A 24,362-nucleotide genomic window follows, 5' to 3' on the forward strand; every position below is an offset into this window, starting at 1 on the left:
TTTATAAATAATCTTGACCAATAATGAATGCCTAAGCCTTTTTGTAGAATAGGCAAATAACAATTTGTTTTGTTGATAATATTAGTAGGCTGCATAATGTTAGGCTACGGATTAGGTTGACTTAGTAAGATGAAGCCAAAAAACTAATTAATAGGATTATGAGCTTGTTAGCTTTACTTCTACTTATTGAAGTTTATAGTTGCTTTTTGGATACTCTACTTTAAAGGAGCTTATCAAATAATAATATATATATATATATATCTATTCTATATAAAGTGTGCCTATATAACTGAAATTCTTGGTTTATGAGAAATTTATGGATGACTTTTTATTTTTATTTAATAAAATAATAAAATATTATTTATATATAATAAAATAATAATAAAACAAATCCTGTTAATATTTGAATTGATATTTAGCATATTTCAACTCTATATATAATCACAACTATAACTCTAGAAATTAAAAATATATATATATAAAATAATCGTTCATTTTATTTATATTATTTAGAATAATTCATTGTGGTTCAAGATCACAATGAACAGAAAAAGTGGCAAAAACACAAGTGTAGTTCAAAATCATAGTAAACTAAGAAAGAATGAGAAGAGATTATTAAGCATTAAATATTCTCAGTAAACACACTCAAAGAATCGCATTGAGAGAGAAAAAAAAAAGAATACCAATTGTGATATATATAAATAAATAAAAGCGAAGAATATTATATAATTATTTATATTCTATATAAAGTGTGCCTATATAACAGGAGAAATTTATGGGTGACTTTTAATTTATATTAAAAATAAAATGATTTATTAATAAAAATAAAATAGTTTATTAATTTTGAAAATACAATTTTAAAAATTAAAAAGTAAAAACCAAACTAAACAGATTTTTTAAAACTACCAACTAATCAAAAATTTTCGTGTGGACTCATCTTTTAAATTTTCAAAAACATAAAACTTTTTTGAATTTTAAACTAATCAAGCCTTTGTATATATATTTACAGTTTGATAATAGATATATATGGGGTGGATTTTTAAATAAATTTAATTTTGTAGGTGAAAAAAATGACAAAATTGGTTGTAAATCACAAAGAGATAATTGAGGTTGAAAAGATGAGTAGGGAACCGAATATAGTTTATGATCGTAGATGTATATTTATATTAAAAATAAAATAATTTATTAATAAAAATAAAATGGTTTATGAGAAATTCATGGTTTAAAATATTTAATTTGATATCTTAATTATTAATAAACAATACCATAAATATACATCTACGATCATATAAGAATTTTATTCTATAACTATACGATCATAGATTAAGTGGTCAAGGTCCAAAGAAAAATAATAATTTTTTAAAATCTGAAATCAAGACACGAAAAACAGAAACTAATTGAATAGGACTCTATTCAATTGAGGTGTTGACCATGCATGGTAAGTAAAAAGCTATATATTAAATTTTATGCCATGATACAATTAAAAATTAAATAAGAATTTACTACTATTTATATATTATATATCTTTATATATTAAAAGTGCCTATCTAACGGCAATTCTTGGTTTAACAGAATATTCTTAAAAATAAAAAGAATATTCTGTTAAATTTAACGATTAGGTTTGATCTCCCGTTAACAAATAAACCCAATAATTAAACCCAAAAAATTAAACAATTTTTTAAATATTAATAATCTTTTTTTAAATGAAAAAAATCATTTTACCCACATATTTCTCTAACAAACCTATTTTGGGAGAATATTAATATTTTTTTTTTTATTTATTTTTTAAAAAAGAAAAATCTTTATATATTAAAGTTAACATTACGTTATCTAATATTTTCTCTGGATAAGCATAGGAAGCAGAAATACCACTTCTATCTTTGTGTGATTGCAGATATACCACTTCTGTCATTGACCCACTTTTTAGCTTTATAAATGGAGATGTTCATATAATATTAACACTTTACAGAATATTTATAAATATAAACTTACATTACAATGCTATGTTAAAAAAAGAACTAAATAGAATAATCTACTACTCCAATAATAAATTTATTTACAATTTTATAATTACACTAATATTATTTTTAATACATTATTAAATAATATTTCAAATATAAATATTTAATTTTTTCAAACAAAAAATTTGTAATCTTTAAAAATAAAATACATTCAAAATCTTAAAAATACCAAAATCTTAAATAAAACTAGCAATACGTGGCTCGGCACGTACATTCACCTAGTATACATATATTGCTGAAGATGCAAAAGTATTGCATTTATATATCCTACGATGTTTCAAAAATACTTTGAAAAGTTCATCTTGAATTAATTATTAATATATAATAAAAAATATTAGTTATTATATTATTACTTCAAACAAAGAAAAGTTCTAGCGGTGTTTCTACTTTCTAATCATAAACCTCAATTTTGGCTTCTTTAACCAGCTGCCACACACAACTTACTTACTCTGAATTTATAACCATTTACAATTTTTTAACACTCGAAAAGTTACTGAGTTTGTTTTCTATAGCTCTACTTATTAAGGTAGAAAAATATTTTTAGATTGACTCCATTCTGTTTATTAAATGAATTATTTTCAAGTTGACACATTAACTTAAAAATGACACAATAATGACCTACTACAAAGTATACACTTATATTCATTCTATTTATTGAGAATCAAAACTTCAATCTTCTTCACTAGATTAGCCAGAGACACATAATATTTGAACATAAACACAGGACACAATATTATAACTCAAACTCAGAAACACTTAGTCGAAACTTGAATGAATAATGCCACTCTTTTAAGTTTTAAGACTGTATATGACTAGGCAATTATGGTTATTGTATTATTATTCCTGCTACATAGTTGATCATTTTTAGATTTTTGATGTGAAATTTCGTATTGTGAGCTTTTTAGAGTCTTATAGACTTCAATGAGTAATAGATTTATATAATTATACCTGGAATAAATTTTCATAATGTTGTTTGGTGGATTCCTATTTTGTTATTAAGTAACATAATATTATTATTCGTTAGGTCTGTCACAATTATTATTAAGTGAGAATGTCAATTTAAAAACCTTTTACTATATTGAAAGGTGAGATTGATTTTAATATGAGCTTAGTTATATTTAATTTTATTTTGTATATCTATTGTTTTATTTGAAAACAGGTGAATAAATGACTACACTATATACAACAATTAAGGACATCACTCCAACTACAGAAAGTTGGAAGAATAAAATGAGAGTGTTAAAAAAATTTGAAAAGCGGACAAATAAGAGTTCACCACTCAAATATCAAAAGTTTAATGTTAGCAGACAAAAAAGTATACAATCAGTTAATTTACTGTTGAAATTGTCAATACTCTACTAATAAATGCTATATTTTCTGAATTTTGCCTGTACTCGCGTTGCAACAAATTATTATTTCATAAATATTTTTTTTTCCTTAAAAATGAACACAGGGTAATGATGTTGAACCTAATAACTAATAATATTTTTTAAAATTTTTAATTGTATCACTTTTTAATAACATAGAAAAAAACTAGCATAAAATTTAGTATACGTGTCTCGCACGTAACTTTTTACTAGTATATATATATGTATAATTCTTAATGGATATTACTCATGAATGGGTAAAATTAGAAAATTTTGAGTTTTTATGCTTAATTTTTTTATCTAATTAAAAAAATCTCTCATTTTTATATCATATGGGCTGAGATTGTTGCATCGGTAAAAAAATATTTAAAAAAAAATTTTTTTAGCAAGAAAAATAAGAAAAGAAAAAGTTGAGTTTGAGTTAAATATTTTTATATGAACATATTTTTAATATAGTGTAAAAAGAGATATTTTTTAATATTTTTTTTAGTTAAGTAGTTAAATTAAGTATAGAAATTCAAATTTGTGATTTCATTATTCGTTATTAGATCAAAATTCGATGGTTTGATATTTTTAAAATTAATATTTATAGTTAAATTTGTTTAGTAACCATTTATGGGTAATACCATTAAGAAGTGTTCCTTATATATATATATATATATATATTTTTATCTTTGATTAGAATAAAGTTATAAAAGGAAATCTATTTTTAGAAATGTACAAAATATTTTCATTAAAACTTGAAATAACTTTTTTTTGTTATTTTTTTTTCTTTCAAACGAGCTTTCTAGGGAAAATGATTTTGACTTTGATAAGCTTTTTCTTCTCATAACTTACAAGTCACACACCAATGGTTGAAATCCTTCTTAGAAATCTTTATTCACAATGAATTAGAACATTACAATCACAAGCTTTGGAGAGGCTTGTTCTTTCCTATTCCCAATTCGAGAGGCTTAGGGCTCTCCACAAAAATGAGTCTACACTCTAGTTTTTTCCTCACCTCTCAAAATGATCTCTCACCCTTATATATCCCTACTGTACATAACAGCCACATCAGTCTAAATGACAAATATACACTTTGCCGTCCTTTGATACCTGAATTTGACTTGGGGCTTATCTGACTTACTTCCTTATAATCACAAAAAATACTTTCTAAAATTTATCTAAACACTCTCCAAAGTAGCTTTTAAGCTCTGGAAGCACTTTTGAAGCGATGCTAAACAGGCCCTATGCCTAGCTGTCCTAATTATAATATCTAATTGATTGTTAGAGGCTGTGTTGTATAAGATTTAGTTGGGTAGTTAGAGTCGTGTATTTTGGGGTTGGGGCTGCTAAGTTTATCCAATCTAGTGTGTATCACATAACAGAAAGGAACAAATAATTCTCCAGAAAAAATGATGCACTGTTCCTTTCTCAACACTTTTACTTGTATTATTTCACTCGTTAATGCAAGTTATATTTCTTATAAAAATTTGTCGATTTAATTCCTTAGTATGTGACATTAAGACAAAATCTTGTACTTCAGTTTTCTTATATGAAAGTTTAGTAAGTATGCCTTCATTTTGATGACATGCTTCATAATGCAAACAAGCATCTTTTTATTTTTATTTACTCACAAACAATGTAATTATCTCAGTGTCATAATGGTAGATGAGGCTCATGAAAGGTCTATTTCGACTGATATTCTGTTGGGTCTCTTGAAAAAGGTACTTTATATTTATGTGTATAATTTCTTGCCATGTATATTTCTTGTATCATTGATAGTTTAAGTAACAAAAACAGACAATATAATCATTTTCAATGCTTGTGTGATTGTCATAGGCCTTGGTTATGTAGTGTATATGTTAGTTTTGTTTATATGGTGCTTTAGTTTGCTGTATTTTATGCTTGCATTTTTTGATGTAACTCAAACAATTTTGATAGTTTTTTATTTTATCAACGCATCTATTTTTCTTAAAAGAACACACATGCACACACAATATACAACGATATCTTTGTCTTAGGGCTCTTTATATTATGACACTTGCTAAATCCTAAAATTCTAGATTCAACGAAGACGACCTGAGTTGCGTTTGGTTATCTCTTCTGCCACAATTGAAGCAAAGTCCATGTCTTCATTCTTTACCAGGTTTGTAAGAATTATCTGATCACTGTTAAATATTATTTCTTCCTTTTGATTTTTGTTGGAATATTACCAGTTACTACACTTTTTTTCCCCATCAAGTGTAGAATTTTCAAGCTATTTTGTTTTCATGATCCACGTGAATACAGTGTATCTTAAATCCTAGTCCTTTTTACGTTTGTTCAGTGTACTGTGGATTTCTTTTCATGGCTCATAATCAATTTAATTTGGTAGCATCCACAAAGGTCTATTTAACCTGTTTATGGGGGATGATTTGAGGTCTAGAATTGAATGCTAACGTTTGTGTACATAGAAGTATGTCTTAAATCTTTTTTGGGCAATGCTTAGTATAGATTTACAAGCATTTGTTAAAGTAAGATATAATTATTTATTTTTCTTGTAAAGCAAAAGGCGTCGGCAAATGGAAGATGAGACTGTCGGACTAAAGATGGAGCCTGCAATCCTATCGGTGGAGGTATTGTTTAAGAGAACATGACATCTCTTGTCTCACGCAAAAGTTAAACAACCTTATTTTATGGAGAAGGTTATTAAGTGATATGATATCAGATTGTTATACAGAGACTGAGATGCCACCACGTCTGCCTTGCTTTTAGGGTAGGGGCTTTACAGTACAAATCCAATATGTTGAGGAGCCTGTTTCTAATTACATCCAAGCTGCTGTTTCAACAATATTGTTGATTAATGATCAGGTACCTTAAATTCAGGTTCTTGAGACACTATAGTGGGTCTACATTTTATTAGGAGACCACAATCATTTTCGTGGCAATTTTTCTTCTTGTGATAGGAATTATTCACAAAATTCACTGTTTTTGTTGCTTAGGAGCCAATGGGAGATATTCTGGTGTTTCTTACTGGTCAAGATGATATTGATTCTGCTGTGCACTTGCTTCATGAAGATATTCAAAACCGTAGTAAAAACTCTTCAGGTAACTAGTCATGCTGTAGTCAGTGGATTATAGTGGATAGTGGGATGAGTATTCTTTTGAAGCATCAATTTCAAAGGTTGCTTTCAATGTTATAGATTTGTACATTGTATATTTAATTTCAGGGTTGCTCATTTTGCCTCTATACTCTGGTCTTCCACGAGCTGAACAGGTTAGTTATACATTGTGTTTTTATCTAACTGGATTAAACTGGATTTCTTTTTGGAAGGATAATTATGGACTTTGCTTTTCTTGCTTTTAGGAGCTTGTGTTTGCTCCTGCTCCTAGAGGGAAGAGGAAAGTAGTGATATCAACTAATATTGCTGAGACATCTTTAACCTTGGAGGTAAGATATTTCCTTAAGGAATGTTCATTGAACATAATGAATTCTTGGTTGGAGTGAAACTACTTGTTATCATCTGCCATAAGTGAGGACTCTCAACATATTTGGGATAAGGTCACTCGTGCATGTGACCTTTGTCTCTTTGTCTTTTCTTATTTTCCTTTATAAGAAAATTATTTTACCGTTTCTGTGCAGGGAATTGTCTATGTTATTGATAGTGGGTTCTCAAAGCAGCGGTTCTACAATCCTGTATGTCCCTTCCCTTTTATGTTTAAAGTTGTAACTTGTAACATATTAGAGTATATTAGTTATCAGGTATGTTGGTTATCGATATTCCTGCCCTTATAAATCTCTTATTATACATGTAGTTTTGCTTGAAAGTACTCTTTCCCTCTTAATGGATGTTCATTGTGTTAGTAATGAGTATTCAAGTAAATTATGATTTGAAGCAATTGGAAAATGAATTTTCTGATATATTTACTTTGTAAGTACAACGGATTTATATATATATATATTTATAAAATACAATGTAAACACCTAGTATCCTAGAGAAAATAAAAGATCATTAAATGTATATTTACATCTTGCTTGATTTCTGATAAGAATTTCTTATCAAATATTAATTAGAACAAGAGAATTAGAAGAAAAGAAGATGAGAAAATGGTGGCTGATAGCCTTTCATTAATTTCCAGGACTTCGAGAGCCTGGTTCTCTCCCCTTAAAGGTTACAATACTCAATTTACTTTTTCATACATACCAATATTAATTCCCCAAACAGTTATTTAATACCCACCGAGTGTAACAAAGTCCCCACACTCTAACACAACTCCACTAACTACTGCCAGCTCACCTTAGTTCTCTGTAGTGCACCCTACAATACCCTTCTTGGTTCTTCTAGAGTAGACAAATGTGATTGGAGGTCTATCAATATCCCCCTACGAGTCTCACCTTGTCCTCAAGGTGAAAATGAGGGAATTGGTCCTGGATGACTGAGAAATCCTCCCAAGTAGCTTCAAAAGGTGGCAGATTTTTCCACTTGATAAGGGCCTGTGGAGCTGTCTTATGCATACCAGGGCGGATGGCTAACACTTCTTCAGGAGTGAGGAGCCATTCTAGATCAGCAGAGAGACAAGGAGGAAGGGCTGAAGCCTGCTGGTGTGTTCCCAAGGCCGCTCGTAAGAGTGAGACGTGGAAAACGGGGTGAATGGAAGACTCAGGAGGGAGTTGAAGACGATAGGCAGCCGAACCAATGCGCTCTAGAACAGGAAAAGGGCCAAAGAAGCGGGGACCAAGCTTCTCGTTGAGACGTCGGGCCACAGTGCGTTGGCGGTAAGGTCTTATTTTGACATAGACCAAATCGCCAATGGCAAAGCTAACATCTCTTCGCTTCTTATCAGCCTGGGATTTCATCTTTTGTTGAGCTCGCTGGAGGTTTTCTTTCAGTAGTGATAAGGTGACATCCCGAGCTTGAAGTTGCTGCTCGACTACTGAAACTTTGGTGCTACCATGTTCAAAACGGAGAAGCGGCGGAGGGTCACGGTTGTACAAGGCCTTGAAAGGAGTCATCCCTGCCGACACATGATAGGAAGTATTGTACCAATACTCTGCCCAAGCCAACCACTTAACCCACTTGTTGGGTCTGACACCCACAAAGCACCTCAAGTATGTTTCAAGGCAGCGGTTCACTACTTCGGTTTGACCATCCGTTGGGGGATGATACGCCGTGCTATGCTTCAAGCTGGTCTCTTGGAGCTTGAACAATTCCTTCCAAAAGAGGCTTAGGAAGATCTTGTCCCGGTCTGACACAATTGAGCGAGGAATCCCATGGAGTTTGATCACTTCCCTTACAAATACTTCAGCGACAGTAGCGGCTGTATAGGGATGGCGCAAAGGAATAAAGTGCCCATATTTACTCAAACGGTCTACCACGACCATGATAGAGTCAAAGCCATGTGACATGGGTAAGCGCTCAATGAAATCCATGGATATATCGTCCCACACCTGCTCCGGGATAGGCAAAGGTTGCAACAACCCGGCTGGCGTTTGAGCGAGATACTTGTTTTGCTGGCAGACAACACACTCAACCACAAAACGTTGCACATCCTTTCTCATTCCAGGCCAATACAAGTCAGCTGCCACCCGCTGAAATGTCTTGAACACCCCAGAGTGGCCCCCGAGAGCACTACCGTGATACTCCTGAAGAAGGAGACGAATGACGGGTGAAGATGATGGTAGCACTAACCGGCCTCTAAAATGAAGGACTCTGTGTATGAGCGTACAACCACCACTGTTCTGTCCTAGCTTAAGATCAGCTAGTACCTTGGACAAAATGGGATCCGCCTGCACTTGCTCTTGAAGATTTGGAATGGCTAGTAAGTTTGGGACCAATAAGGCAGCACAAGTGGGATCCGGTTGGACACGAGAGAGGGCGTCAGCAACCTTGTTTTCCATTCCGGGCCTGTATTGTATTTCGAAGTCATAGCCAAGAATCTTTGTCAGCCATTTTTGGTGCTCAGCAGCCACCAATCCCTGCTCTAGCAAGTACTTCAAGCTCTTTTGGTCCGTTCGAACCAGGAATTTGCGTCCCAATAAATAAGGACCCACTTTTGGATAGCAAGCAAGATGGCCATTAACTCACGCTCATAAACGGATTTGGAATGGGATCTGTGCGACAAAACCTGACTATAGTATGCTATTGGTCGCTGCTCTTGCATTAGGACAGCACCCAATCCGACCCCCGAAGCATCTGCCTCCACCACAAAAGGCTTGGAAAAATCCGGAAGAGCGAGGACGGGGACAGTACACATAGCTGATTTTAGGTGTTCAAAAGCTTGTTGAGCCTCTTGTGTCCAACCAAAAGCGTCCTTGAGTTGATCTGTTAAAGGGCGAGCAATCGTACCATAGTTTTTGACAAACTTGCGGTAGTACCCTGTGAGGCCAAGGAAGCCCCGTAGCTCCTTAAGAGTCTTTGGAACCGGCCATTGAACCATTGCAGCAACCTTGTGAGGATCAGCCGAAACCCCTTCACCCGAAATGATGTGCCCCAAATACTCCAACCTGGACTGTCCAAATAAGCACTTCTTGCGGTTGGCGTACAACTGGTGTTGTTGTAGGCGTTTCAACACTTCTTCCAAATGGCCAACATGTTCCTCTACCGTTGCGCTGAAAACCAAGATATCATCAAAGAATACAAGCACAGTTCGCCGAAGGAGATCTCGAAAGATTTCATTCATAAGGGCCTGAAAAGTGGCGGGAGCATTTGTTAACTTGAACGGCATCAACAAGAACTCATAGTGTCCTTCATGTGTTCGAAAGGCCGTTTTAGCTTGGTCTTTGGCTGCCATTCGAATTTGATGGTACCCGGATTTAAGGTCCAGTTTAGAGAACACCTTTGCTCCGTAGAGCTCATCCAAAAGTTCGTCGATCACAGGAATTGGGAACTTGTCCGCCACAGTCTCTCTATTCAGCGCACGATAGTCCACACAAAATCGCCAACTACCGTCCTTCTTCTTGACTAATAATACAGGACTAGAAAAAGGGCTGGTGCTTGGAATTACAATGCCGACTTGGAGCATATCTCGTACCATTCTCTCAATCTCATTCTTTTGAATCTGAGCATAGCGATAGGGGCGCACCGATATTGGACCTACTCCTTTTAGCACAATACAATGTTCACGAGATCTTTCTGGTGGGAGACCTGGAGGCATGTGGAAAACCGAGTCATATTTGTGGATGACTTCCTCCACAACACTAGGGATTTGTTGTTCCTCCTCTCGGCTGTCCCCTTGTATGGCCCCAAAGTGAACCCAGTATCCCAGTATCCGTACCCTTCTTGTTCAACTGTATGAATCATAGCCTTCAATGTAATGGGTGACTTACAAAGGCTAGGGTCACCTTGCAAGGTCACCCAAGAGCCCCCTCGTTCGAATTTCATTACCATGGTCCTCCAATTAACCTGCATATTTCCCAAAGTCTCTAGCCATTTGACTCCCAATATCACATCTGCCCCGCTCAACTCCAATGGCAAAAAATCAGTCACCACACATATCTCTCCCAATTCCAAAGCGACTTGAGAGCAAACACCTTCAGCTTTGACTCGATCACCGATACCCAACAAGATCCCATACCTCGTTGTTTGTGTGATAGGTAGTCCCGACACTTCCACTACCTCTTTAGAAATGAAATTATGAGTGGCACCGCTGTCTATGAGGACCGTAACCGGTAGCTGCCCAATCTTCCCTGCGAGTTTCATGGTATGAGCCGACGATATCCCAACAAGGGAGTTCAAGGATAACGTAGCCAATGTTTCCTCAGTAGTCGCTGGTTCTTTCGAGGCTGGTGATGGTGGCGGTGATTCAATATCAGGTGGGGGTTCATCTTCATCAACAAACAACATCACTTGGAGGAATTTCTGATCACATACGTGACCCCGATGATATTTTTTCTCGCATCGAAAACAAATTCCCTTGGCACGTTTATCTTGATACTCCGATTCCGACATCCGCCTCATAGTTGGGGGTTTTCCCGTGGAAGTGGCCAGGGCTGGTGCGAATGTAGTGGAATTGGTCTTAGGTGCAGCTGTAATAGATCGGGTAAAAGTGTGTGGGGAGTTTCTAGTATGGGTGAGAGGCTGTATCTGAGGTCTATTGGGTTTGGTGGGTTGAATCTGTTGCCCAGCAGGAGGAAATAAGTGTTGGCCCTCCTCCACCCGTTGGGCTGTTTCCATGATTTGTGCCAATCCAATGGGTTGCAAAATGTGCAAAGCTCCCTTGATTTCATCCTTAAGTCCCTTAACGAAACTACTTTCCAAGATGTGCTCCAGAACACCTGGAACTCTCGACGCCGATGCCTCCCATCGCAATCGATAATCGCGCACGGTGGTTGTTTGGTTCAGAGACAGAAATTCTTCCGCCAGTGACCCAATTGGTACAGCCCGAAACCGATGCAACAATAATTGTTTCAAAGTAGCCCACGAGGTAATGGGTCTCCTTTGATTCTCCCACTGGAACCATGTAAGGGCATATCCGTCTAAGCCAACTATGGCTGTTTCGAGCATGAGTGGTTCCGTCAACCGAGAAATGAGAAAATACCTTTCCGCCCTATAAATCCATCCTTCGGGGTTGTCCCCCGAAAAAATGGGAATCTCCATTCTTGGTGGTCTGAAATCCATCGAGGATTGTTGGTGCGGGTAGAACGAGTGGATCGGTTGTTGAGGATCGGTCGGAAAAGAGCCTCGCGGAGTCGGCGATGGAGGAAATCGTACCTGGGGACCCATCGGGGCTGAGGAAGATGACCTGTCGCCGCCTGCGACAGTGGGTGGTTGCTGGTGGTTCTCGCTGAGAATCGGCCCTTCCATCGGTGCCTTCCCCGACGTCAAAAATCGGGCCCACTGTGCCATCATCATCTCCGGCAGCTTCTGCATTTCGGATCGCAGAGTTTGCACCTCTGTCCGTTCCTTGTCTTGCTGTACTCGAGTATCAGCAATCTCCTTCCCCAACTGAATTCGAAACTCCGTGATGGCTTTATGTAGTTCAAAGTTCACCGACTCCAATTTCTCCTTCAACAGATCCATACTAAAATCCTTCTTAGGTCCCATATCTTTGTGCTCTGATACCAATTTGATGGATTGCTATGGTTGATTGATTATCATAGAAAACATCTATTAGGCTTTCAAGTCTGATTATGAGTTCATCAAGTAGGCGTTTCAGCCACATTCCTTCACAAATTCCATGTGCTATGGCACGAAATTACGCTTCTGCACTGCTGTGAGTTACCACTTGTTGCTTGTTGCACCAAGAGATTTCCCCAAATGTAGAAGCAGTACCGGAAGTGGATCTTTGGTCAGTAAGAGAACCAACCCAATCTCATTTATGTAGATTTTAAGATCTTTGTTGAGAGTTTTATTGAACATTAACCCTTTTCTCGGTGTTCCCTTGAGGTACCTAAGAATCTTATAGACAACATCCATGTGTTACTCAAAGGGATTATTGAGAAATTGGCCAACAACACTCACAACGAAGCTTATGTCAGGCTTAGTGTGAGTTAGATAGATTAACTTTCCCACAAGACCTTGATACCTTCATCGATCAACTTTTGTTTTGTCTGTTTGCACATCAAGTTTTGTATTAGGGTCCATCGGAGTTTCAATCGCCTTGCATTTGATCATTCCATTTCCTGTTAGAGGTCAAGGACATATTTCCGCTGAGTGACTAAGATGCCTTGGATGAGGATTTCTGCTCATGTGATTTGACTGAATAGTTTGGAGCATGAGCAACAAAAGGGTTTGTTGGTGTTTCTGAAACAATGGTGTTGTCAGGAGAATTAGTTATATGAATGAGTGAACTAAACTCCCAATTCTGCAGTTCTTGACTATGATTCTCCACCTGAACTACAAATTTGGGATAGTATGACTGTTCTTAAATGAAAGTGACATCCATGGAGTTGAACACCTTTTGTGTAACATGACAGTAGCATTTGTAACCTTTTTTGCAACACAGCCTTTTTTATTGGATGAGTAGCCAAGGATACATATTGTGGCTGATGCATTAAGTTTGCTACGATGTGAGGAGTCAACATGGACAAATGCATCACAACTAAAGACATGAAGGGGATCTTGATACACGAGATGTGAGTGAGGATATGCTTCTAGGAAGATTTGCAGCGGAATTTTGAATTTTGATATCTGAGATGGCATTTTATTTATGAGATAGGTAGCTGTGAGAACTGCTTCATCTAAAAATCTTTTTGGAACATGAGATGAAAAAAGTAAAGATTGGGCTATTTCTAGTAAATGACAATTTTTGCGTTCGGCCACATCATTTTGCTGTGGTGTGGCTACACAAGAACTTTGATGAATAATCCCATTGGATTGTAGATATGGTCTAAGGACAGAATTGAAAAAGTCACGAGCATTGTCAGTTTTTAATACTTGGATGTTTGTTTGGAATTGAGTTGGGATCATTTTGTGGAAATTTTGGAAAATATGACTTGTTTCAAATTTTTCTTTTATGAGGAATGTTCAACTTAGGTGGCTGTGATCATAAATTAGTCATAAAAACCAATGTACCTCACTGATATTTTGGATTTTGGACGGTCCCCAAATATCCCCGTGAATGAGTGAGAACGGGTGAGACGGTTGATGAGGTCTTGGAATGAATGAGTGGCGAGAAGCTTAGAGAATTGACAAATATCACTCCTGAAAGACTGAGGATTTATATTGACAAATAGGAATGGGAATAAATGTTTAAGGCACATGAAATTAGAATGACCTAAATGATTATGCCATAACATGATTGTACTAATTTTATTAGACTGGGTTACAGAGGAAAGAGACTGACACTGAGAGAGAGAGAACAATGATTTCAATGGTGAGAAAAAAATTTTGTTGTACCCAAAAATTGGATTTTGGTTTGAATCATTAGCAGAAATAATCAAATGATTCTGTTGATACATTCGAATATGCAAAAAGGAAGAGACTCATAGAATGGCCTGTGGTATTGTTGGAACATTTGCTAAAAATTGAAAATAGTGACCTGTCCCTTGCCATGTGGTCAGAAGCACCTGTATCCACAATCCAAAGAGAGAGGCTTGAATAACCTGAGTGTTGCTTTGATGTGCAACTGAAGAGATACAATTGAAAGTGATATAGTCTTCCATGGAGAGAAACATAGTGGCAGATGGAGGCTCGGCTAGTTGGGGGCCGCCGGAGATCGAGACGGCGCGAAGGTGCGACGACGAGGATGCAACAGTGAAGGTGCAATGGCGGATTTAGGGTTTGAACGCTGGAGGAGGAGAATTTGAGCCGAGATGGACAGATGTAGTGTCTTTGTTTGAACAAGATGGACTGATCTAGGGTTTGAAAGTTGGAGATCTGAGCTGGACCGGTGCACCTAAGAAGATGATGATAGGACCTGGTCGCCTGAGAAGATGGTGGTTAGAGGCGTGCGATTGGTTGGAGTTGGTGACTTTACCTGAGGTGCGACTGATGTGCGCCTGGTTGGAGACGTGCGAGTGGTCTTCATGTGACTAGGACGTCGCCTGAGGTTTCTAGAATGGTCGCAAAGAAGAATGGTGCTCGAGTGGTGCGCCTGAGAAAATGAAGAGATGTGGCTGTGGGTGTGCGTTAAAACCCTATTAAGAATTTTTTTTTTGAAGTTTGATTTCATGAAGCAATGGGAAAATGAATTTTTTATATTTATTTGTGTTAGATTTTCAATATAATACAATGTAAACACCTTGTGTCCTAGAAATAATGAAAGAGGATTAAATGTTTATTTACAACTAGCTTGATTTCCTACATGATTCATGCAATATGAATATTGAGTGTTCCCTTTGTTCCTTTCTTTGTTGTTTTTCCTTTTCAAATAAATTTTATTATTTATGATTGTGGACCATCATTGTATCATTGACTAGAATCCTTGATTAATAGTCTCTAGATTACTTGGTTCGGATTAACAAAAAATCTCTCTTTTCCTCAATTATTTGTTTGAACTAGATTTTACTTTTCCTGTTCTCCTGAAGATAAGGGCTATTTTCTGCTTTTCAACAGATAACCATCCAATATTTATTTTAACATGTATTCCATATCTTTTGTTCATTCTTTTTGTTTCAGATATCAGATATTGAAAATCTGGTTGTGGCACCGATATCTAAGGCTTCTGCTAGGCAAAGGGCTGGTAGGGCTGGTAGAGTTCGTCCTGGAAAATGTTACAGGTGTGTAACGAATGTTCGCTACTGTTTCACTGAATGATTTTCCTATGGCAAACTAATATCATATAATGAAAAGGGATATGTGAGAATATGCTTAATAAGTTAATATGGCTACCTAATTAAAAAATATTCCACTATATGAAACTACTTCTACTATCTGCTTAATAAGCTAATGAGTATACTATGAGAAAAAATGCCCATGTTATACCCCTGCCTAATTCTTTCTTCTCTCGGTCTCTCTTATCATTCTCCATAATGGACCCAGCGAAACCAACACCCACCTTATTTCTGTCAAGGAGCACAATATCCTTGGATCATTGTACCAAACAAAGAACTGATTAACCGTTATTAAACTGCACCAAAATTTATAAACTATGATTCAATGGGGTATACAATAATACAAGGTTTTTAGAACAAAATTAACTGCAAGTATCATGGGTTCAAATGGGACGGAAAACAATGCATGACTAGATTCAAATGTTTTCTGATTGATAATTGACGTGTACTGCAATTGGAGCAAAATCCAACATGTGTATAGCTATTTTAAAAATCACATGCACACCCACATATATTTTAAAAAAAAAAGGGGATAATAAACAATAATATTAAATTATCCTATTCATAAAATAAAAAAGATTAGTCCCTTGGGGGACATTCTATAAAAGAAAACAGATTATATGCCCCAGTGTTGTTCTTTGAGTAAAAAATGCATGGACCTTGTGGTCAGAGGGGACGCTGCGAGAGAAGAGGGCTTGTTGATTGTGGTGCACAACAAGACATGAGACGATGCAAGACAGTGTGTGCAGTTGAGGGAGCTACAGACTGGTGTCGTCGCGGGGACTGTCAAAGATAGGCAAGTAGCAGATTGGAGGGCATCGATCGGGCTCAGTCGCCGGAGATGGACAACCATCTGAGTATGAGGCTGTTAGTTGGAGGATAGAGGAAATAAATCCGGCTATAGGGCTGAGAGAAAGAAATTAGGAGAGTGGTAGGGGGAGTTATGAGAGGGGTAATTTGGGTAAACTTTGAATTACTGGAATACCATCCAACTTTAATTATATGATAGGAAGAAAAGCGATGTAGGCCAAATGTGGTTAAGCATTTTAGTATGAGGTGTTGTTTGGTTATTGGGTTTTAATTGTAATTAGTTGCTGAGGTGGCAAGTTTATTCTCTCTATATAAAAAGAATAAACATAGTTTCTTGTGAGAATTAAGACAAGAGTGTTTTCTTGGATTGATTTACTCCACTTGAAAGATTAGAGCAGGGCATTCAAGCCTCTCGAAATGCTTGGTTAAGGTTCAATAATGCTTTTCCTTGTGGGATTTCTCTACTCATTGTGTGTACTAGCTTGGTAAACTCTTTCTAGTTTAAGAAAAGTATATCAAATTGGTGCAGTGAACTGTGGATACAAAAGAAACTTGGAGACAATGATTCAGCCCTCGACGATGAAGTTACGATGTTGAAGATGGAGGTGCTAGTATTACGAACTCCATCAAAGACGTGGTCAATGAGCCTATTCTCGAGGTGGGGCGCCAGATGCAAATGATGCAACAAAATCTCAAACGTCTTTTGAGGGCTCAAGAACAAGCAAGAATGGTCCAAGAACGGTCGAAGGCCATTCAAGGATCGTCCAAGAATCGACTGCAACTAAGTTTCCAACGTCCAGCGACTAGGAGCCATCTGCAACTAGGATTCCAAGGACTTTAATGGGTGCAAGAAGCAACGGACAACGACTAGAGCAAGGTACTGAAGCTCCTGAAGTGCCACAAGCAAGAGAATTATGAGGAAATTGTCTTTGAGGATCGTTCATTGGATAAAGGACATTTAAGGTCTCATTTCAGACTTGAGTTGTGATTGAAGAAATTGAAAATGCCCACTTTTCACAGGGTCAATCCAAATGGGTGGATTAATGCAAGTTAAAACTTCACTTGTCATAATTATGATGAAGAAGAGAAGATTCAAGCAGCGTTTATTTCATTACCTCTATGGTACCAATATTATTATGAGATTAAAAGAGGACAATTCTCAGTTGGGAAGAGATGAAAAGTTTGGTGCTTTGCCACTTTCGCAACACACATGCAGGTTCTTTGCACGATCACTTTCTGGTAATGAAACAAGAAGGGACATTTTTGGATTACACCAAATTTCATTATTGGCCCCTTTGGATGACATTATTGTGAAGTTGCAACTCAGCACCTTCCTCAATGGATTATTGTCATCTTTAAGGGCAGAATTGCTAATTCAACAACCTTGGACCGTTGGTAAGGCTTATAGAGATTCCATAGGGTATCGAGGTAAAATATTGGGCTATAGGACCATGTTTTGTATCCCATACTTGCCCGTCATTTCAGGAATTAGTGGTAAAGGAGGATAAAACACCAGCAAAGACCTTTTTCTTTACATCTGGAACAAATGTGCGAAGGCTTACTGATTTGGAAATCAAACATAAGAGGCAAAAGGGGTTGTGTGTTAAATGTGATGATAAATGGTCACATGGTGTGCCTCAATCTATTATTGCAGATCGTAACTGCATCTTTCTAAGCAACTTTTGGTCTCATTTATCAAGCTTCAAGGCATTATACTTGAGTGAAGCACGACATATCATCCACAAACCGTCCTCAATCTTTGTCTCGAGGCATACCTCTGCTGGTTTAATTTCCACCAGCCCAAGCAATGGTCTAAATGGTTAACTTGGGGCGAGTATGGTTATTACACTTCCTATCACACTTCCCTCAAGAGTACACCCTTCCAGACTTCGTATGGCCACTCACCTCTGACCATTATTCCTTGCAAGATGGGACTGCCATAGTTTCAGCTGTGAAGGGCATGTTGACGGCTCGAGATGCAATGTTAGATGATCTCCAAATGGCACTTACTCCGAGCCTAACACAAAATAAAAGCCCATGTCAATTCTAGTGGCAAAGATGTGGACTGTGCCATTGGTGACAAGGTCTTTATCAAGCTCCGTCCTTATAGGCAGCGCTCACTTGCCAAATGAGCCAATGAGAAATTATTAGCTCCGTAGTTGGTACTATGGGCCATACCAGTTTGTCCACTACATTGGCAAGGTTGCTTACAAGCTTCAGCTATCACCAACTACTGCAATATACAACCATTTTTTCACGTCTCCCAACTTGACGACCTCTTGGCGATGTCCAATGCTCATCTATGATTCCCCAACAACTCACAACCGATTTAGAGCTCCCAGAGCTCAAAGAAGTGTTTCAGTAGCATTTTCTTTCCCCTCCAAACACATTCAACTTTGAGGTGTTAATCAAGTGGAAGTCCTTGCCAGTTTTTGAAGCGACATGGGAGGAGGACTATACCACCATTTAACAACAATTTCCTACTATTCACCTTGAGGACAAGGTGAAGGTCTTGGGGGTTAATGATTAGCCACCTATTTGGTTGGTATATATCACAAGAAGAAAGGCCATGTGGGTCAAATGTGATTAAGTGTCTTAGTATGAGGTGTGATATGAACCAGATAGATATACAGAGAATATAGGAACAAACCAGCAAAAATGATAAAGAAAGAGATGAAACTATTCAGATTCTTTATTAATGAAAGATCGAGAACAATACGATAAGAAAATGGCTGGTATTGGACCGCCAACTCTCCACAATGGCTGATATTCAAGAGATAGCTAACTCTCCCAAGAGCAAATACTCATCTCAATACCCGTTTTCCCCCTAATGATGCTCACACTTCCTATATTTATACCCATACAACTCTTTCCCCTTCCCTTTAATTCCAATAGTCTCTGACCGCCTAGAACAATATGTCAAATTTCCCTCAATGCTTATGTCGCATATTGCTTTGTGTTCTATCAAGGTGTCATTTGATTATTGGGTTTTAAATGTAATTAGTTGATGAGGTGGCAAGTTTATTCTCTTTAAATAAAGAGAATAAACTTAGTTTCTTGTGGGCGAATTAAGATAGAAGGGTTATGCCAGGGTCTGTTTCACAATTGATAGTGTCCAAGCTAACCGGAGGCAAACGCAGATTAAAGCTTTGGAAAACAGTGATCTTAGCAACAATCTGGGCCGTATGGTTAGAAAGAAATGCCAGAATCTTTGAAGGGACTACTAAATCAGAAGCGGATGTGTGGGAGCAAGTTAAATTTTGGACAGCTACTTAGGTCTTTAGAACCAAACATTTTGAGGATTTATCATTTTTAGATTTATGTAGAGAATGGAAGACAATTATTTAGGGGCTGTAGGTGGTTTTGTTTAGCTTTTCCCTTTTTTGAGGCAAAGCAGGGGAGTACTATTGCCTTAGAATTTCTGTTTTGTTATTAATTGTAACCATGGTTTTCCTCCACCACAAGTGAGGCTTTTAATATATATCGGGGAGGATCCTGTCTAAGACAAGAGGATCTCTTCTCTTTTTCAAAAAAAAGATAGAAGTGTTTTCTTGGAGTGATCTATTCCACTTGACAGGCCAAAATAGGATATTTAACCCTCTCGAAGTGCTTGGTTTGTAACTCGTTAAAGTTCAATAAAGTTTCTGCTGTGATTTCTCTACTCATTGTGTATACTATTTTTGTAAGCTCCTTCTAATCTAAGAAAAGTTTTATCATAATATATTGCCTTTTTTTTTACTTAGGAAGCTACATTAGGGATAGTTTCTCAATTTCCCTTTTGAAAATCTGGTAGTGGCATATCCAACATTACTAAAATGTTGTACATTCTGTGTTAGTTCGATCAGAAGTTTTCGCCCCACCCTTTAACCGTAATGAGGTACTTAGTAATCTGAATATTAGATGAGTTTGCAGTGGCTTTCTCTTCCTTGTATGGATGTATTATATAAAGTTGATCAAGATAAACATGTGCTTTACAATAACTCTTACTGCTGTTAAATCCTATTCTTAAACATATTGCTTGACCTATATATGTTGGAGTTTGGCTACAATTAGGTTGTATACAGAAGAGTATTTTGTCAAAGAAATGCCTAACGAGGGGATACCAGAGATTCAGAGATCTAATCTTGTTTCCTGTGTCATTCAGGTTTGCCATTTATTTTGTAATAGTACTTGATGATATTCTTTTTCTGGTTATTAATTTTATGGTCCCAGAACTCATATGTTCCCCCTTACAATACATGAAGTTGGAGATTAGATAGAGTAAATTATCCCATGTTTTTTCAATGAGATTGGGTAGGTTGTTGGATTAGTTTTCTTAAATATCCTCTCAAGCTTTATAACAAAATCACATATGTTATCTAATCTGATCCACTCCAATCCGACTTTCTAAACACATCTACATGTCAATTGTTTCTCACCAGAAATCTTCACTTAGAAACCAGATTTTCAAAGATTTTAGTTAGGTCCTAGGATTAGTTTGGTGTGCTAGCATATATTAAATAAATAGGGTATATGAGTCTATGGGAGGGTAATTTGAATGAGAAATTACTATATATAGGTGAGTAAGAGAATAGTGAAGGTATGCTATGTATTGAGTAAAACACTTTGCATCAAAGGGGGCCTAAGGCCTCTCATAGTTTGTAATTGTTTTTCTCATTTATTCAATACAATACTCTACTGTTTGTCTATAGTTTTGCCCCTGGTCTATTGATTTTCTGTTACTGTTCTTGGCGCTGTGTTGTTGTATTGGCTACTGGTTTATGAATCTACAACTGGTTCTCACCAATTAACTATGCCTTGAATTTTATATTTATTTAACATTGTCCTACAACTGCGTCAAACCATTTTTGTGATAATTTTATGCTTATGAATATTTGTTTTTTCACCATTGGAAAGTGATACACTATGGGGTGCATAAATGCTTTATTGTTATGCTTTTAATTTGCAGTTAAAATCTTTGGGAATAGATAACATACTGGGCTTTGAGTGGCCAGCATCTCCATCACCTGAAGCTATGGTTCGTGCACTTGAAGTACTTTATTCACTTGGAGTCCTGGATGATGATGCCAAACTTACTTCACCAGATGGATTTCAAGTAGCAGAGATTCCATTAGTATGTTAGCATGTGTAAACTGTTATTGCTGCTCTATAGTTTTTGCCATTTTTTCTGTGTTCTCTGAGAATTAATCTTCTTTGTCAAGGATTTTGCATTATGTTCTCTAATTTCTATGGTATTTTGTTATGTTATTATTTTTATTTTTCGCTGAAATGATATTTTGCTATGCTGTAGGATCCAATGATTGCAAAAATGATTTTATCTTCAAGTCAACTTGGGTGTTCAGAGGAGATAATAACTATTGCTGCAGTACTTTCCATTCAAGTAAGTTACGTTTTATTGGTTCTTTGTTCATATCTATGTATACCTATGAAAATTCCATTCATAGATTGGGAAAAAGGAAGAAGGAAAAGTTTATAACATGTACAGTAGGTCGTTACAATGATGTGATTAATTTTAACCACCCTTATTGTCAAATAGAACCACACCGTGAGGGATCTGGTTTTTATGTGCGTCCTAGGGGGTTGATTGTTTTAATCAAATTTATGAGGCAGTGGTTTGCTTTTAGGATGCCTAGAGTTGTTACAAGTTTGGAGTTTAGTTTTACTTTGTAACCACAGTTTTCCTCCGCCACAAGCGAGGGTTTTTATTCATCTCGGGGTTGGGGACCAAAGACTCTGGCCCTCTCCTTTGTTTAGCTTGTAACCACGGTTTCCCTCCGTCACAAGTGAGGTTCCTGAATAAAGTTTTGGGAGGAGGTCAGTCTAATATTACCCTTGTTAGAATATGGTTGACAAGAATTGAATCACTATGCAGTCTATCTGGGTTTCTAGTAGAGGAGCACAAAAGGAGATGGATGAGGTGAAGTTGAGATTTGCAACTGCTGAGGTACTGGAATCTTTTGTTTTTTTTTATTTTTCTAATGAGATTATTATATTTTTAAGGTGGATAAATTTTGCTGTTATTCTACAGCCCTGAGAATTTGCATCTATCTCTGGGGTTGTGTACCTCTATAACTATATAATGTTGTACTTTCACTCTTGCGTTTGAGTAACAATGTCTGTTAACTTTGTTTGATGGATATAGGGTGACCATGTGACCTTCTTGAATGTGTACAAAGGATTTTTGCAGTCTGGTAAATCTTCTCAGTGGTGCTATAGGAACTTTGTTAACTATCATGCGATGGTACACCTCTTTTTTGAAATACCCAACTATTGTTCAGATTGCTTTCATTCCATTCCACATTTTCTTAAGTTGTTTCTCTGATTAATGCGCAGAAGAAAGTGCTTGAAGTCAGAGAACAGCTCAGAAGAACAGCTCAGAGAATAGGTCTCGTTTTAAAATCCTGTGAAGGAGATATACTAGTGAGTTTTGCCATCAGTGCTTACATTGTTTTTTATTCTTTAGTTTGTGTAATTGAATTGTTAGTTAATTTGGTCTGACAATCGTTCCTTTGTTTAATCTTCTTTCAGATAGTCAGAAAAGCAATTACAGCTGGGTTTTTCGCAAACGCGTGTAATTTAGAGGTAAGTAAATTTGTTATCAGCTGCATAATCACAAGTATTTTCCATCTATTTTCCTTTCCGGTGATTTAGCTATATTTTACTGTCTTGATAAAAATTCTGTGACATTGTGACTTTGCATCTGACAAATCTTCTTTTAACTTTACTAAAGGCATACAGTCACAATGGGAAATATAAGACTATCAGAGGTTCTCAGGAAGTTTACATTCACCCCTCATCTGTGCTGTTCAGGTTAGTAGAGACACACTTTAAAGGTCCGATTAGTACATCATATTGTATTGTGTAGTATCATATGTCATATTTTTATATAGTACTGATAAACAATACAATTTACAATTTAGTATAATACTATATAATATAATACGATAGGATTCATTTGTAACGTTCTATTTGTCAAAACAATGATGTTTTATGTTGATCACATGCAACATCAATTTATATATATAATTTTTTTTGTTCTTTCTTGGCTGTCTAGAAGACAGACTTTCAGCCCTCTTTGATGCTTTAGTTGTTAGATTTGTATGAATAATGCTTAATTTTTGTAATTTTTACTGTTACAGAGTTAATCCCAAATGGGTAATATATCATTCACTCGTCTCGACCGACAAGCAATACATGCGAAACGTAATCTCCATAGACCCTTCTTGGCTAAGAGAAGTTGCCCCACATTTTTACCAGCACCAGCGTCCATCTTCAATACCTCACTAATCTATACATTTGTTGGGATTTGCATCCTATCCGAAGGCTTCTTCTGCAGGTTAGGAGTACATTTTCAGTGCTAGTGACTAGTGTGGGTTCTCGACGTGATTAGTACCTCATGATATAGACGTACGAGATTTGCTTAGGAAAAAAGACAAAAACCAGTTTTTGATTATACAATGGATTATGCTTAATGTTGATATAGATAGAGAGATAATACTCTTTACAAACCAAATTTGTTTGTACCTTTCCAGCCTGTTATTTTATTTGCGCAAGTGGCTATTGGGTTAGTTTAACTAAACTAAAAATAAAACTCTGGTATACACTACTTTAAACAGTGCGGTTTGGTGGAAGAAAATTGGCTTGATGTGATTGACTTTTAGTACCCTATTTATGGTTTAAATTAAAAGAAAAATAGTTAAAAAAATTGTAAATTAGATATAATGATATTAAAACAAATTCGTTGAATAATTGTAATTTTGTATTTTTTTTAAGGAAAAAAATCTGTTATTATAAATTAAACCAAAGAGTCATTTACAACAATAGAATTTATAGGTGGAGGAATACAATCCGATCAAAAATAATCTCCATCCACCCCTAGTGCAAACTTGACCAAACTATGGGCAACTATATTAGTTGTACGTTTGACATGAGATACATTTACATTAGGAAAAAAGGATAAAAGATTAGAAATATCCATAATAATATCCT

The 24,362-nt window shown here is 36.2% G+C and overlaps 1 protein-coding gene across 2 annotated transcripts in view; it reads left to right on the forward strand.

Moving 5' to 3' along the window:
• The window catches only part of LOC115697302 (probable pre-mRNA-splicing factor ATP-dependent RNA helicase DEAH9), a 32,930-nt gene extending 8,897 nt beyond the window's left edge, over positions 1-24,033 (forward strand). The window contains exons 6-23 of one of the 2 annotated variants that reach the window (XM_030624248.2): positions 5,025-5,094; positions 5,434-5,516; positions 5,916-5,985; positions 6,125-6,220; positions 6,352-6,457; positions 6,580-6,626; positions 6,717-6,800; positions 6,993-7,046; positions 15,409-15,509; positions 20,427-20,517; positions 21,322-21,486; positions 21,664-21,753; positions 22,246-22,317; positions 22,516-22,614; positions 22,707-22,793; positions 22,902-22,955; positions 23,104-23,183; positions 23,513-24,033. In XM_030624248.2, the coding sequence (XP_030480108.1) occupies positions 5,025-5,094; positions 5,434-5,516; positions 5,916-5,985; positions 6,125-6,220; positions 6,352-6,457; positions 6,580-6,626; positions 6,717-6,800; positions 6,993-7,046; positions 15,409-15,509; positions 20,427-20,517; positions 21,322-21,486; positions 21,664-21,753; positions 22,246-22,317; positions 22,516-22,614; positions 22,707-22,793; positions 22,902-22,955; positions 23,104-23,183; positions 23,513-23,660 (1,597 nt within the window). In that variant the 3' untranslated portion in view covers positions 23,661-24,033. The remainder of the gene's footprint in view (positions 1-5,024; positions 5,095-5,433; positions 5,517-5,915; positions 5,986-6,124; positions 6,221-6,351; positions 6,458-6,579; positions 6,627-6,716; positions 6,801-6,992; positions 7,047-15,408; positions 15,510-20,426; positions 20,518-21,321; positions 21,487-21,663; positions 21,754-22,245; positions 22,318-22,515; positions 22,615-22,706; positions 22,794-22,901; positions 22,956-23,103; positions 23,184-23,512) is intronic. The other variant, XM_030624249.2, reaches the window with a different exon arrangement.
• Positions 24,034-24,362: the final 329 nt, after the last annotated feature.

Source organism: Cannabis sativa, chromosome 7 (assembly GCF_029168945.1).
Source record: "Cannabis sativa cultivar Pink pepper isolate KNU-18-1 chromosome 7, ASM2916894v1, whole genome shotgun sequence".
Taxonomy (NCBI): Eukaryota; Viridiplantae; Streptophyta; class Magnoliopsida; order Rosales; family Cannabaceae; genus Cannabis; species Cannabis sativa.